Source organism: Rutilus rutilus, assembly GCF_951802725.1.
Source record: "Rutilus rutilus genome assembly, chromosome: 20".
NCBI classification, from domain to species: domain Eukaryota; kingdom Metazoa; phylum Chordata; class Actinopteri; order Cypriniformes; family Leuciscidae; genus Rutilus; species Rutilus rutilus.
Genome location: NC_140225.1, coordinates 27,855,590 through 27,870,513, shown reverse-complemented (window position 1 = coordinate 27,870,513; position 14,924 = coordinate 27,855,590). Strand labels below are relative to the sequence as shown.

At 37.5% G+C, this 14,924-nt stretch overlaps 1 protein-coding gene across 1 annotated transcript in view; it reads right to left on the bottom strand.

Annotated features, from left to right (window-relative positions):
• Positions 1-14,924, bottom strand: part of LOC311279930 (CUB and sushi domain-containing protein 1) — a 682,447-nt gene that overhangs the window by 167,133 nt on the left and 500,390 nt on the right. Inside the window, exons 15-22 of the mRNA XM_084391753.1 lie at positions 11,835-12,029; positions 11,599-11,737; positions 11,178-11,365; positions 6,988-7,176; positions 3,866-3,982; positions 3,349-3,564; positions 3,034-3,222; positions 614-783 (exon numbers count right to left, since the gene is read on the bottom strand). Of these exons, the coding sequence (XP_084247879.1) occupies positions 614-783; positions 3,034-3,222; positions 3,349-3,564; positions 3,866-3,982; positions 6,988-7,176; positions 11,178-11,365; positions 11,599-11,737; positions 11,835-12,029 (1,403 nt within the window). The remainder of the gene's footprint in view (positions 1-613; positions 784-3,033; positions 3,223-3,348; positions 3,565-3,865; positions 3,983-6,987; positions 7,177-11,177; positions 11,366-11,598; positions 11,738-11,834; positions 12,030-14,924) is intronic.

The window sequence follows — 14,924 nt, the reverse complement described above, 5'->3', positions numbered from 1 at the left end:
TGACAGATTCACTTCAAATATCCTGAAATGTTGACAAACAATATTCTGATGATTAAATGCAGCAGAATCACAATAGCTGTGACAAAATGTATGTGTTCGGAATTGCTAAAGCACCTCATTCTTACCCTTCATTTGTGACTTAATTAGTGGCCTTACTGGTCTTAAGGGACCATCTTTCTTTTGTGATGGTACATGTGCCTTGAGCACTGTAACGTAAATTAATCTATGAATAGTTAATGGTGTCTCCAAGTCCCATTTGCTGGTCTCTCATGGATTACAAACTGTTACATGTTAACAGTGTTGCAGAGGTGTTGCAATCGCCGAACTTCATCAAACTTCATGCAACTCTGCTTTGTGTTTGTAACGTCACAAATGACCACTTTAAAATAGAACAATCAACTGAAATGTAGTCATTACACCGCTGTGGCTCATCCAAATTACAGTTAATAAATAAATTAACTTGTTAACTTGATGTAATTTAATTCAATGGCTGATCCAAAATGCATCACCTCACAATTATTTAACATATAAACAATATATATATACACGTTGACAAACCTATGTATAAAATAATGTACAGTGATATAAAATGACTTATGTTGGTCGCTCTTACCTTGAGGAAATCTCCCTCGTGAAGCTGGAAGTTGGCGGCTGTGATTTGAATCCCCTTGCCTCTGTCGGTCTCAATGCGGTAGATGCACTCGTGGTTGTTGTCGTAATTTAATGGGTAATTGGGGGACAGTAGTACACCCTGACTGCCCACAGAAGTAGCTCCACACTCGGCTAGGCAAATCCAGAAGTATGGATGGGAAAGAGAGATTGAAAATAAAGAAATAGGTGAGAAGCCAAATGTTTACTGAGGGTCAAAAGTGCAGATATCTAATTTAACTTATTAAAGTAGAACGTGGCTGCAGAAAAGTAGGGGTCGGTCACAAATAAGTTGGGTTGCCTTGAAGCCTGTAGTGCCCTGACAGCTGCTACTCTATTTCCTACAGATAGGCCAATTTTAGGCCAAGGTTTTGTACCGGTAGATTAAGTATTTGTCATTTTGATGAATCACCGCAAGAACAACTTCAGAGGAATACTAATTAACAGAGAGGCCTTTGTGCATTAGCTAGTTGCTGGTCACAAAAGCTCACTGCTGTGTTAGTATCAGATGTCTTTCTGTTTAATATTCTGCACCAGCAACTCTGTAAGTATATAAGCAGATGTTGCTTCAAGACCTTGAGCTCAGCAACTTAAAATAAAACTCTGCAGCAATGGCCTCCTGGTATCCAGACTTTTAAAAACGGTATCAGTTCTCCTCAGAGACAAACTACTGAGAGAATTGATTCTAAAAGGAAGGTGGTTTTGTGCGTGTTGGCGTGTGTGTGTGTGTGTGTGTGTCAGAAGACATGAAGTATAAAGAATTAGTCTGGTTGGATTCACTTTATTTTGATGGTCCCTTTAACACATTCAGTTGACTAAGTAACGTTGCACCTACATGTCTACTAACTCTCATTAGAGTGAGTTAGAATAAGTTGACATGTAGTTGCATGCAATGAATTCAATGTTAATGCAATAAATGAATCATAAATATACATATACATATATATATGAAATAGCTAAGGTGTCTATCCCTCCCCCTTCACTTTATAATTAAATATCATGCTTTTTGATTGGGAAACTCTGGTTTTGAGGCTTTCAAAAAGTGGAGATAATTTATTTCAATTAGAATTTCCATATTAACCCTTTATCAACTTGTGTAGCTACTATAATCCTAACCTCTCCATGCTAATGTTTGTTGTGTTCACCAGACCAATTAAAGGCACACTCACAAGCTCTTATTACTCCACAGCGATTAACCACTATTAAAACCCAGTCTGACAGGAGGACTGCACAATTACAACTAATTATTTTGTCAGCGTGTTTAACTCTGTCCACAAATATCCATGGCCTTAAACACTTAACAGCCACAGAAGAAAGATTGCAATCTGCAATCTGATCAATTTTAATTCATTTATTATAGCAGGGTACATCTCTGAAAGTCTTTCACCCTACAATGCGAACATTTACTGTGTCAAGTTCCACTATAAATAAAACATTAATAAGATGGGGGAACAGTCCGAGCATTTAAATAATGAATTTGAGGCACAGTAAAATGGACTCAAATTAGGATGAAAGGCAGAGACCAGATTTCTAAAAATATGCAATGGCTAAAATTTCACTCTAGTTCTCCCTCCCTTTTATTTTATGGCCAAATTAGCCTGACCAATATTAAAATGCCAACACACTAAAACTTACTGATTTAAAGCACTGCAAATTGATGACTCAATAGTTGAAACCTGCATTTTAAATGTCTATTCATTATTCATAACATTATTCATAACATTACTGGTGTGCATCTTGAGACAAAACAATGGCACTGACATATTTTACTAGGCTTAAACCTTCTCTGTGAAACCGGGTGCATAAGTATATTTATGTAGACACTTAACATACTTTATTAAGAAAATAAATCATAAGAAATTCCGATTCCACTTAATTCCAGTTCATTAACAATGAATTACTTTTTCAGAGTAACAGAATAAGAACATTCTGCTCCAAACATTAACTGCATTTTAAATTTCACTCACAAGTTCATTCTTATTACAGTAATAATATTTTAGTCTTAAATAGTCTTTTTGGTCATGTTAATTCTGAATTCTCAACCTTAATATTGTATGTGTAATCAATATTTTCAAGTTTCCAAAAGTACATAAAGACAGCAAAAGTATTCTATTTAATACTTATATTATACCATATAATAATAATAATAATAATAATAATAATAATAATAATACAAAGCAAACGTGTCTCTTCAGAAGACTTGTATTAAATTGCTTGATTCATATGGATTATTTTAGACATCTTCATGCACTGTTTGAAGCTTGAGCATTGTGATTAACTAGTCTTTCAGCGGATTGACATAAAATGAAGAGATTTAGTTTAATTACTACTTAAATAAACACTCTGATGTTTGAGAATAATAAATGAAATCATATGACCACCTACCCACACACCTGGGCAGGGCTGCACTCCATACTCTCCGCCCTCCACCCAAGCAAGTGATCTTACTCTCGCCTTCCAGACGGTAGCCCGCAAAACAGGAAAAGGCCAGTGAGTCGCCAACCCCGAACTGGAAGCCCACCCTCCTGCTGTATGCTGGTACTCCTGGGTCCTCGCACGGCTCCAGGCTGTACTCTGTGGTACAAAGTCATAATAACTCTTAAACCTCCAGACTGCTTAGCAAAGCATGGGTTAGAGTAAGCACCATGACAACAGTGCCTTCAAGCACACCATAATGAACAGAATGAGCGATGCCCCCACCAGAGAAGGTGATATTGAAGCCCTCGTATGACATGGAGAAGTCCGAGACGAAGCGTAGCTGGACGCTGAAGTTGCCGAACAGGCCAGCTTTGATGGAGGGCGGCAGGACGGAGCCTGTGAGCCTGGCCACCGGCTCAACGAAGCTGCCGTCCTCGGTAATGAGCAGGTAATCATGGGAGTCTTCCAGGTGGAACGTGTGGAAGAGAAGCTGCACTCCTGGGGAGTTTCAGATGAGATTAGGGCCGTCAGTCACAAGCAAAATCTCTGTTTCAACCTCACAACCCACTGAGAAGCCTTCAGAGAGAACGTAATACTGATCGAAATAGAATCGCATTTGCCCGACATGGTGCTGAGTAATAAAATGTAGAGAAATGTGAAAGGTATCTTAAATTCGTTATCAAGGGTAATTTCAAAGGGCACAGAAAGGAACCTCATGGGTAAAATCAATGTGCTTCAAACTGTTATCAGTCAATGGTTTGTATGGCTCTCGCGCCTGTAACCTGTTCTTTGGTATTACCTTTCCCATGAGACACTTCTACCGTCCAAGTGCAGTTCAGCGAGTTTGGGTAGAAATCTGGAAAACCAGGCGAAAGAACCGTTCCAGTTTTTCCATAGATATAGCCCCCACATAAAGCTGGAAATACAATAACAAGAAGAACTCATGTTTGAATTTCTAAGAAGTAGTGAGTGGTTTCAGCATTTTGCTATATGGTTGTTAAGATGTTTTGGAGGGTTGTCAGGGTGTTGCTATATATGCTTCATTGCTCAAATAATAACATAATCAACAACGGTTAAAATATAAGTCCAGATGAAGTTGATGCAGATATCTGGGTCACACTTGGCAAACAATATCCAGAACATGTAAAATACTTCTTCCATAAATAAATACATATAATAAAACTTCCATATAATATAACTTCCAAGGCTTTTTATAGTGGAACTACAAGATGATGGATGCAAAACAAAACATGAAAATAGACATGTTTGTACATGAAAAGCAGCAGAGTTTAACGATACACTAACTAATAAGAGGTTGACATCGCATACAACATAAATACTTGCAAGAAGATCAAAAGGAGATGTAACAACTGAGACGATTTTCCAACAGGAGAACGTCTGTCAGTGGAGACAGTCCAAAAAAAAGCTTCTTTTTTTTTCTTTTTCTTGAAGCACCAGAGCTGTAAGACAGACTATCATAACAGAATATCGAATACGTCCTTGAGCCATGCTCATCATCCAGATTTCATCAAAATAGATCATACAACACAGGTTATGGCAGGACAGACATTTTTTAGCCTCAGCATTTTGTCCTTACACAGCCCATTAAATCTCTTCATTAAACGACAAATTCTGACTGATTAAATTTGTACGATTTTTCAAAAAAAGATTTTTCAGAAAATCATTCAAGATTTCACAGCAAAAAGACAACCTGTAGTACCACACTCTGAAGGTGCATGTTTTTAGAAATATACTAAAAGGAATATACTTTACTTACTTAAAGGGACTGTGTGTAGGAATTTCTCCCATCTAGTGGTGAAATTGTATTTTGCATTCAAACGAATAATGCTCTCCAGCGCCTCACTTTTTCAAATGCGCGTTGCATCTACGGTAGCCGTTATGTACTAAAAAGCTATGACAGGATGTCTTATAATAGCACTTCGAGTTTTTCTTCAGGTGAACAGGTTTGTTATTTAAAACAAACTGAAACTTGAAACAACGAAAAAAAGAATGTTACAGTATGAATTACTGACTGTGAAAAACATTAACTATGGTAATTAGTAGTAATGCCTTCTTTACTCGTTATATTTTTTGAAGTACGTGCATTGTTAGATATCATCATCATTATCATCAGAGCCTTCTCTAACCTTACTTTACTCAATAGCTGCATGGGCGTCAGTTTGGTTTGAAATGTGCTGGGTACAGAGACCCATTCGGAAGTGCATTTTCAGAAGTGCTGGGTACAACGACGCATTTTTTTCTCTTTTTTTTTCTCTCTTTTTTCGCAGGTCATGTTTTGAAATACGATGTCCTGTAGCTATGATTACTAATGAAAATAAATCAAAATGTATACAAAAATGTGATGATGTCCGACTCGTTTTATGAAGAAGAAATCAAGCCTTAAGTTTTCAAAAAGCATTAGACATATGACCCACCATTCTGCTTCAGAAACCATGTTGACAATATGACATGACGCGGTTTAATGTAGCCTACCTAAACAATGATTACCAAATTTCTCTCTCATATTGCTCCTCATAACCACTGAAAACGGTCAAAAAATCGAACCTAAAGTCAAATTATTATGGATGTTATATGACACTAAGCGTTTCAGCTTCACATTTTCAGCAGAGCAGCGGAGCGGCTGTGGGTTGACTCCACACGGTTCTCATGGGCTTTATACTAACGTGAAAAAGCTTTACGTGGTTTAAATGTACCCAAACAACGAGCACCAAATTTCTCTCTCATATTGCTCCTCAAACCACTGAAAACTGTCAAAAAATTGAACCCAAAGTCTAATAATTATGGACGTTATCTGAAAAAAGTGGTGGGTACAAAATGACTCATGACGAAATCTGGTGGGTACGCGTAACGCGGAACTACATGGAAGCCTCCGTGGACCTACCCGTCCCATGTATATAAAGATAATAAATTCTTCGTTTACGAGGATTAGTCTGATCATTGGCATAGGTATTTGTACACCATTGAGGGCATATTTATTAATAAAAATATTGATTTTAGATAATAAAATACCTAAAAAGCTACACGTACAGTAGTCCCTTTAAAACGTAAATCAGATGGCATAATGCATGTAGTAAAATTGCATATCAAATTTTATACAGTAGGCTTTTATAGGGTCAATATAGTACATTGATCTGAATTTTATAATGGCTCTGAATGTGTCTCATTTAATCAGAATTTTAAGTCTGAGCTCTCCATTTAATAATAACTCATCAGTCTGACAATAAGGAAATGTGTAATCTTTCATGAGCATGCATTTACATTCCCGCAAACAAACGGGGAGTATCTGTCCTGTCTGTAATGAAGGTCAGGCTCTGATAAGAGACCATCAGGCAGAATCAAAGTCTGTTAAAGCAAATGCATGGAGCTGATAAGACGCAGATATTAGAGGACATTGGGAATTCTGGAACGGACTGGCAACAGCCTGATTGCTCTTACTGGAAAACACTTTGTTTACTTTCAATCCCTGCAATCAGGAAACAAATTAGACAAACAGCTTTATAGAGCTCTTAAGGACTTCCATTATTTGTTCCCGCTTCCCTGTCCTACCTCCCACCGTTTAAGGTTATCTATAAAACAGTGCACGCCAGTCACCTCTCCTCTAATCAAAAATGTATGAACTCAAATCTCGGAGGAGTGTTAAGAAGGCTTACCCTTTCCCCTCAGATAAAAATGTAATGCAGCCCAGCAGGGCTAGTTTATGGACCGGGCCAGTGACCTAAGGCCCCAGATTGTCAAGGGGCTCCAAAGTCTCCACCAAAGGAAACTGAAGACCTGGGTGCTCAAAGCATACACTGCAAGCTGACACCAGGGTCCAATTTTTAGACGTTTTTACATTAGGTGGTTGGGTGGAGCGGTTCGTCTTGTACATGACCAGAATTTGGTCTATCGAGAATTGCCTACCGTCACAGCTAGGCAGCGCATGGTTCCACTGATGGTTCCTCTCACACACAATGGGCTCCTCATCGCTCAGAGTATAGCCTTTATCGCAGCTGAACGTCACTCTTGAGCCGATGGCAAAATTGTTCCCGTGCCTTTTCCCATTCACCGGGATCCCTGGATCTAAACAGGAATCTGTTTCCATCATAATGCCTGTGAGGAAGGAACAAAACAAAACAAAATATTTCATTTCACCTCCAAGGTCTAAACTGAAAGGAGGATGGTGTCGGAAGCATTTTATACAGTATAAATCAGCAGATATCAGTCCCCCTGTGGTTACCTTCCTTCAACCAATACATTTATATTTCTACTTCCTTTTATATATATATATATATATATATATATATATATATTGAAGCCCATTCGGAAAAAATGACAGCACTTTTTTGAGGAATTTCTCCACTTGTCAATTTCCCAAGCATTGGGCTCTATTATGTGGCCACAGATAAACCTCTGATAGCTGTCTAAAAAGTCTTAAAAATGAGAACACTTTGACACTTTCAATGAGTTTCATATATATCAGGCGTAATGTCAGAGGTAATTTATTGGGAGTCATGAATATCGTTTGAGAATCATCTCATGCTCCCTCTTGCCCACATTTCTCATTTTTCTGTCTCTATTGCAGCACATTACATTATAATAAAGATGTTAAATTACTGCTAAAAAAGAGCAACTAGAGACTATTTGTCATGTCATTTGGTTTTATAAAGATATTATTAGCATTTTTCACTTAGGCTCATGGGGAAAAAAGTGATAACATTTAATTTTACACACAGATCTATTTGTATAGTTGCAATAATACAAAACAATCAGGGAAATTGGTTTGTGCTATATTTCTAACAGGCAGTGCTTAATTTGATAATTAACCACTGCAAATCAGGTTTATTGGCAACATTTACAGACTTTCAGCTGTTTGCAACTAACAAATCAAACAAAACTAACTGAAATAGCTCAACACAACAGATGTTTCAAGTGGTTTCCCCAAATTCAACTGAAAATGCAGCTTTAATGACTTCTACAGTCTCAAAATTATTCAACCCCTTCATGGCAAGCATCTTTAGTACTTAGTAGAACACCCTTTTGCTGTTATGACCTGTTGCAAATGAGATGTATAACCAGACACCAGCTTCTGGCAGAGTTTCTGAAGATGTTAGCCCCTTCCTCATAAGCAATGGCCTCCAGTTCAGTGATATTCTTGGTTTGTGTGTGACAACAGCCTTCTTCAAATCTCACCTGAGATTTTCTATGGGGTTCAAGTCAGGTGACTGTGATGGTCACTGTATAATCTTTGGTCACAGGAATTTGAGGTATGCTTGGGATCATTGTCCTGTTGGAAGGTCCAATGATGCCCAAGCTTCACTGATGGCATGACGTTTTCTCCAAGGATTTCATGATACTTCAATGAATCCATCTTGCCTTCTCCACGCTGCAGGTTTCCAGTGCCGGAGGATGCAAAGCAGCCCCAGAGCAACTACTGAGCCACCAACGTGCTTAACTGTAGGCAGAGTGTTCTTTTCAGCATATGCTTCATTCTTCTTCATCCAGACATCCCGCTGATCCAGAGGGCCGAAAAGTTTTGTTGGAGAACAGAACATAATCCTAAAACTTTGTGAACAACAAATTGGAACCGGCTTTTCTTGTACTTTTGGGTCAGTAGTGGTGTACTTCTTGGAGCTCTGGCATGGAAACAGCATGCGTTTAGTATGCGCCGTACTGTGTAAGCTGAAACCTCAGTGCCTGTTGCCACCAAGTCTTGCTTAAGGTCTTTTGCAGTCACTCAAGGGTTTTTCTGAACCTGCCTTCTCAGAAATCTGGTTGCAGCAGTCCATTTTTTGTCCCATCCAGATAGTGTAACCACTGTCCCTTTAACTTTGAACTTGCAAACTATGTTTCCAACAGTGTCTATAGGAATATTTAGTACCTTTGCTATCTTTTTGAATCCTGTTCCTTGTTTGTGAAGGTGATAATATCTTATCTTTACCTTTTGACTTAGCTATATTTCTAACATACAGTCAAATGTGACACTCAACAAACCTAGACAGTTCAGATATCCCATGTGTTCTAGCTCTAACTAATGAAGCCCTTGATTAGTTGCATCAGGTGTGCTTGAGACAACACATTTTGCAGATTTATGCTGTTGTGAGGGAGTCTATTCAGGGGGTTGAATAATTTTGAGAATGCAGAAGTCATTAAAAGTTGCATTTTCAGTTGAATTTGGGGAATTAACCACTTGAAACATTTGTTGTGTTGAGCTATTTCAATGTAATATTTCAATTACTTGTGTTTGATTTATTCATTGCAAACAGCTGAAAGTAAATATTGCCAATAAACCAGATTTGCAATGGGGGTTGAATAATATTGATTACAACTGTAAATATAAGGTTTTGGAATAATAAATTATGATGAATACGCCAAGTTTGAAAAAAAGACAAATTAAAGAGTGTATTTAACAGCCCAATCAACAAAGCAAGAAAGCGGGGGCGCAACTAAACCTTTCAAAACACACTCAGTCATCCTTCCTTTAATTTCAAGGGGACTAAATTATTCTGGAGAAATTATTATGACTAATGAGTAAACTATACAAACGATGACCTTCTGCCGCCTTCCTTTCATATTATAGGTCCTGGACAGTATTCCTGGTTGCTACTCCTCATAACTGAACACTAAAATGTCACAGGTGGCAGTAACCAATGGCATTTTTAACTCAAATCATACATGGATAATAATAATAATGATAATAATAATAATAATAATAATTTTAATAAAAATAAAAATTATAATAAAAAACTATTTGCATTTCTTATGCAATTTATAAGTCTACATGAAACAATTATTTAGCAATTTTTTTTTTTTTACCTTTATCACCATTTTAAACATTGAATAAAATAATTGAAACTGTTTCTATTTATTAGCCCATTTGAAAAGTATTTTCAGTTTTGTTTAATTTTTGTTTTAGCAAGGAATATTCATTTCTGTTCATTTACAGATTTGCAGTCTGTGTCATGATGTGACAGACTACAACATTATTATAAAAAATGTTTTTAAACAATTCATTAATTAATTTATAAATTAAATGGGAAGTCACCCACCCACAATCAATTATGTTAGGACCTATAATTTCAGTTTACATGTCCGAGCATAACTTTGAGGTGAGGGATCATGGATGCAGTGTATTGTAAAAGCAAAACAATTTATACAGTGTGGTCTATAAGTAGATTTCAGATGTATTCAATTATGTTTTCTGAGAAACCTGAAAAAATGACTTAAAAAAAAAATATATATATATATATATATATATATATATATATATATACACACAAAACCGGTTGTAGGTAACATGGAGAAAGAGTATGCATTGTTCAATTACTGTATGTATACTACTGACATTGCAACCATAAAAAAAAAAAAACATAAAAAAGATATTGAGAATATCTTAACTTGTCTTTTAACAGTTTTAAGATTAAAGTAACATTTACATGTTTTTAACATTTCTACACTTAACTATACATTTGACATATACAGTGATCAAAATAGTTTATGCAAGTGGAGGTTTACCCGTTTTCCAATAATGACAGGATGCCCAATGAGGTTTACAATTTACCCAACTTCTTTTTACATATGCCTGGAATAGATTTAAAATCTGATTTCAGCTTGTTCTGGTCTAATCCCTTTTAACCAGTTGACAGTAACCACAAGAGCATTAAAACAGGCTTTTAACAATTATCATTGGTCTATCTGTTGAGCCTGCATAAACAACAAACAGTCCTTGAGTCAGCGGGACATTAAACTTTAATCGCACTCTGAAGCAGAGTTTATAAACCCACCACCACCAAGCATATTCAAAAAGAAAACAAACGTTATTTTCATATGTTTAATTATTCACAGAGGTTCCTCGCCTCTCTTAAAGTTGTCTACTGCCTCAGGATGTTGATATTTGTCACGTGATGCTATCACACATGTTAGTTTTCTCAAAATAATTTTTAGACAACTAGAAAACTATAATCTAATTGTAACCCTGGAGAACCCGTTTCAATTACATTACATGCACCAGAGAGCATGTCCCGCCAAAATATGCGCAGTATTGCAGAACCGCCCACTGTGGAGCATGAAAACCCAATATCCATGCATTTAAATCACTGCAGATGCTGACTCACTCTCGTAGCGGATCTGGAAGCCTTCGCTGGAGCGGCTGTTGTCAGTGGTAAAGAGCAGGTACATGTAATTGCTGGTGCTGATGAGGAAGTGAGGGGCTTGAGTGCCGTGGTACTCGCCAATCAGCGGCGACGAATTGGAGAGCCCGTCTCGAATTTCCAGCGTGTCGTAATTAACCTCCGTCTGAAACCTACACAGAAAAGAAAAAAAAATGAAAAAAAAAATGAGCGGAACGTCTGCTTATGACCTAGGTCTTTAGCAGAATTACTCTAATGAGGGAGATTAAAATGGAAGGTTAAGAAGCAAAATTGTAGGAGAGCAAAACTGCACTGAAGAGACTGTGGTCAAGGTTTCCAGAAATGGGACAGGAGTTGGGTGTCTTGGGGTTTCATGTGCTCTGAATTCCCAAAAACAAATCAATACCTGTCAAAAGATATCTTGATGGCATGATCCTTTCTGGCTTCAATCACCCATTCACAGTTAAGGGAGTCTTTGTAGTATCCGGGCCAGCCAGGGGACAGTAAGACTCCCATGGGAGCCGTTAGATGTCCGCCACATGGAGCTGGGACAGTGAGAGTGCAGAAAATAGAATGTCAACAAAAGCCCATCTTACAAATCCCAGCAGCACCTTCAGAAAGCTAAGTAGAGCAAAGTCTCACCTTCGCAACGGGGGACGGCTGCATTCCACACCACGTTTCCATCCTGGATGACACAGGTGATAGATTTGGATCCGTGTGTCTTGATGAAGCCCTCATCGCATGTGAAGAGCACTGAGCTGCCCAGTAAGAAGTGCTCTCCAAAACGCTGCCCGTTGATGGGAATGCCAGGGTCGTGACATTCATTTTGGCCAAACGCTACAGAAACGGGATGAAAGTATAATCAGTGCTGAAGCATATAATACTTAATTCCAGGTCCTGCCTGTCCTTGTCTGTCAGCACTTAACATGCGTTATAATCTTGTAAAGATTAACTAACGCAACGCAAATATTACTCAGAATGCCCAGTCTCATAAGCGAAATGTTGTTGCAGTGACAATTTACTGTGTACTTACAACATAACCTCATTTTGGAAAATCTGCAACACATGCGAAAACAATGCTAACAACCATGATACCACTAAACCTAATTCATATATCACTAATCTTTGTATGTTATCACGTGTTTAAATGATGCAATCATGTAGAGACACAACCAAAATGTCAAAAATATTTCTAATTAAAATAAGCTTGGATGATTGTCCTGTACACCATATGGTTGAATTCAGAACGGGAACAGACTGCAATGAGTGTGTATGATCAAAGCTAACATATATGGAAAGACACTCTCATGGCAACTCATTATAATTTATACAAGATGAAATCGTATGATAATGTACGACTTTGTGTTATCATCATCATGCTTAGATTTATAGGGTTTGGATAAGAGGTTGGGCTTAATGTTTAGCTTTAAGTTTGGGTTAACAGATGCTTTAATTCAAAATGACTTACAGTACATTACATTCAAGGTTTACATTTTATCAGTTCATGCATGCCCTAGGAATCGAACACCTGACCTTGGCATTGCAAGCATCATGTTCTACTGTTTGAGCTAAAATAATTTTTACAGTTTCAGCAACTTTTGCGAATTAATATGACTTCTACTGAGCCTGGGTTGGATCCCACACAATACAAGGGATAAAGGTGATAATATTAATTTACATGAATCCACCCACTATCAAAAAGGCACTCCAATAATATTTAACCCTCTTTTCAAAGGTTTCCATAAAGCCTGGTATATCTTTAGATGTTATAATGTGTTAAAGTGATGCTCTCAAGTAGACAAGAGACAAAAGCAATACAGTATGTCAAGATATTTGCCATTACAGTACAATTACATAAGTTCAATTGTTCTGTATTTTCATTTTCTCTATTTGAACAGCTATGAAGTAGTTCCAGGTTGTTGTTTGTAGAACTAGTCAAACTAGTAACAGTGGCTTGATTGACTATTGAATTGGTAATGACTATGAAAACAGTTCTACATGAGCACTTAAGGGACCAAAATCTGAAAAATGTCTTGAGATGAATCAAATGCCACCATGGTAGAAGTGTAATAACTGACTCTAGATAGTTGAATTATTTAAAATCAATGCAAATATTTAATGCACACTCCACTTTGTGTCAAGGCAGCAAAACCATACTGCAGGGTGTGCATAAATTCTCATAATTTAATTCAATAATTTCTTATAGTAATAGAAAAATGTATTTCTCACTTTACATTAACAGTTACAATTTCTCATGAAAAATAAATCCGAATGGAAAGCCACAGACGTTGAGGCGTTAAGAGCATACAGTCGCATCACAGCCCTCGTAACCCTCTATAGTGGTTTGAGACACGCTCAAATTTCGTCAAAACTGTTTTCCCTTAACACAACTCTGTAGATAACTCACATATGTGTCACACATGCATCACAGATGTCAGTGTGGAAGCTTCAATTATTCAATATGTGCACTCGCAGAAGCAGAGAATCCTGCCAAAGCTATTTTAGTGTTTTCATTTTGTTGAACACATCTGTCTGCGAAGCCCCTGTGGAAGTGTGATGGCTAATGCATGGAGACCTTGCGGCCAGGGCTTAGGCCATGTACGCAGCTCTACCCCATTCCCCAATGACAGCCTCATTGTTCTTACGACCGTTCTTGACAGTTGCTCCAGCGCCACTCCAGCGGAAACATGTCTACTTCTTTCTGAGACAATGACACACCATTACCGAAGCAGTACTGTTGAGATATCAAACAATACAATCCACTGACACTGACATCGCCTGCAACTACTGGTTCCATCTACCCCCAAATTTTGTTCCCCGTAGACGAGCCAACACAAATCACGGTTCCGGTTTCACCAATTCACTAAAAATCGATATGTCTGTTTTCAGCTATTATGCTCACTGACTCGAGTCATCTCCAATGGCATTCTAACTGTCTGTCAATATTATTGTTAATTATTCTTAAAAATGCATAATTAATACATTACAGCTGTATTTATGCTTAGCAGATGCACTTTTAATTCAAAGCATGTGTTTCCTGGGAATCAACCCTTGACTATTGTTAGGACACCCTGTACCAGTTGAGGTACAGAAACACTACATTGGTATCAAAGCAACGTTGCAGAGAGGAGTAAGCTTCTAAATTTGATGTGTTTTTGTTTCAAGAGCGTATTTCAGCAAATAAGCTTCCAAGGTTTGCCATAACAACTTGAAGTACTTACTACTGCTGTGGTCACCTCAAGCAACTTGTACTGTAGGTGAAAATGCCCTTTAAGTGCGGAAAGTATGAACGTATGGATTTTTTTTTTTATATTTCACGACAATATTCTCAACCTAGAAAAGTAAATATTACAAATTAATTAAATATCTGATTTAAATTCTGTAAAAAGACAACCCAATGGTTTTGCAAGTTTCAGCAAAACAAAAGAAGAGAATCGACTAGCCATGGGAGAAAGTGATCCAAATGTCTCTTGGACTGATACTGATTGAAAGATATCATTTCTAAATAAATACAAATCAATCGTGCTATTACGCTATCCAATGCATGTCCGGGATACCAGAACTTTAAAGGTGACATTGAAAATGTCAAATTTGATGTACTACAGGTATTGCAAGGAAAAAGAGAAAGCTGCTACTATGGTGGATCTAGTAATAAGTCCTGCCTTCCAAATATGAGTCACTGCCTGGTCTTAACAAAACTTGGGGATACCATTAATGTCTGATTGCCGTTTT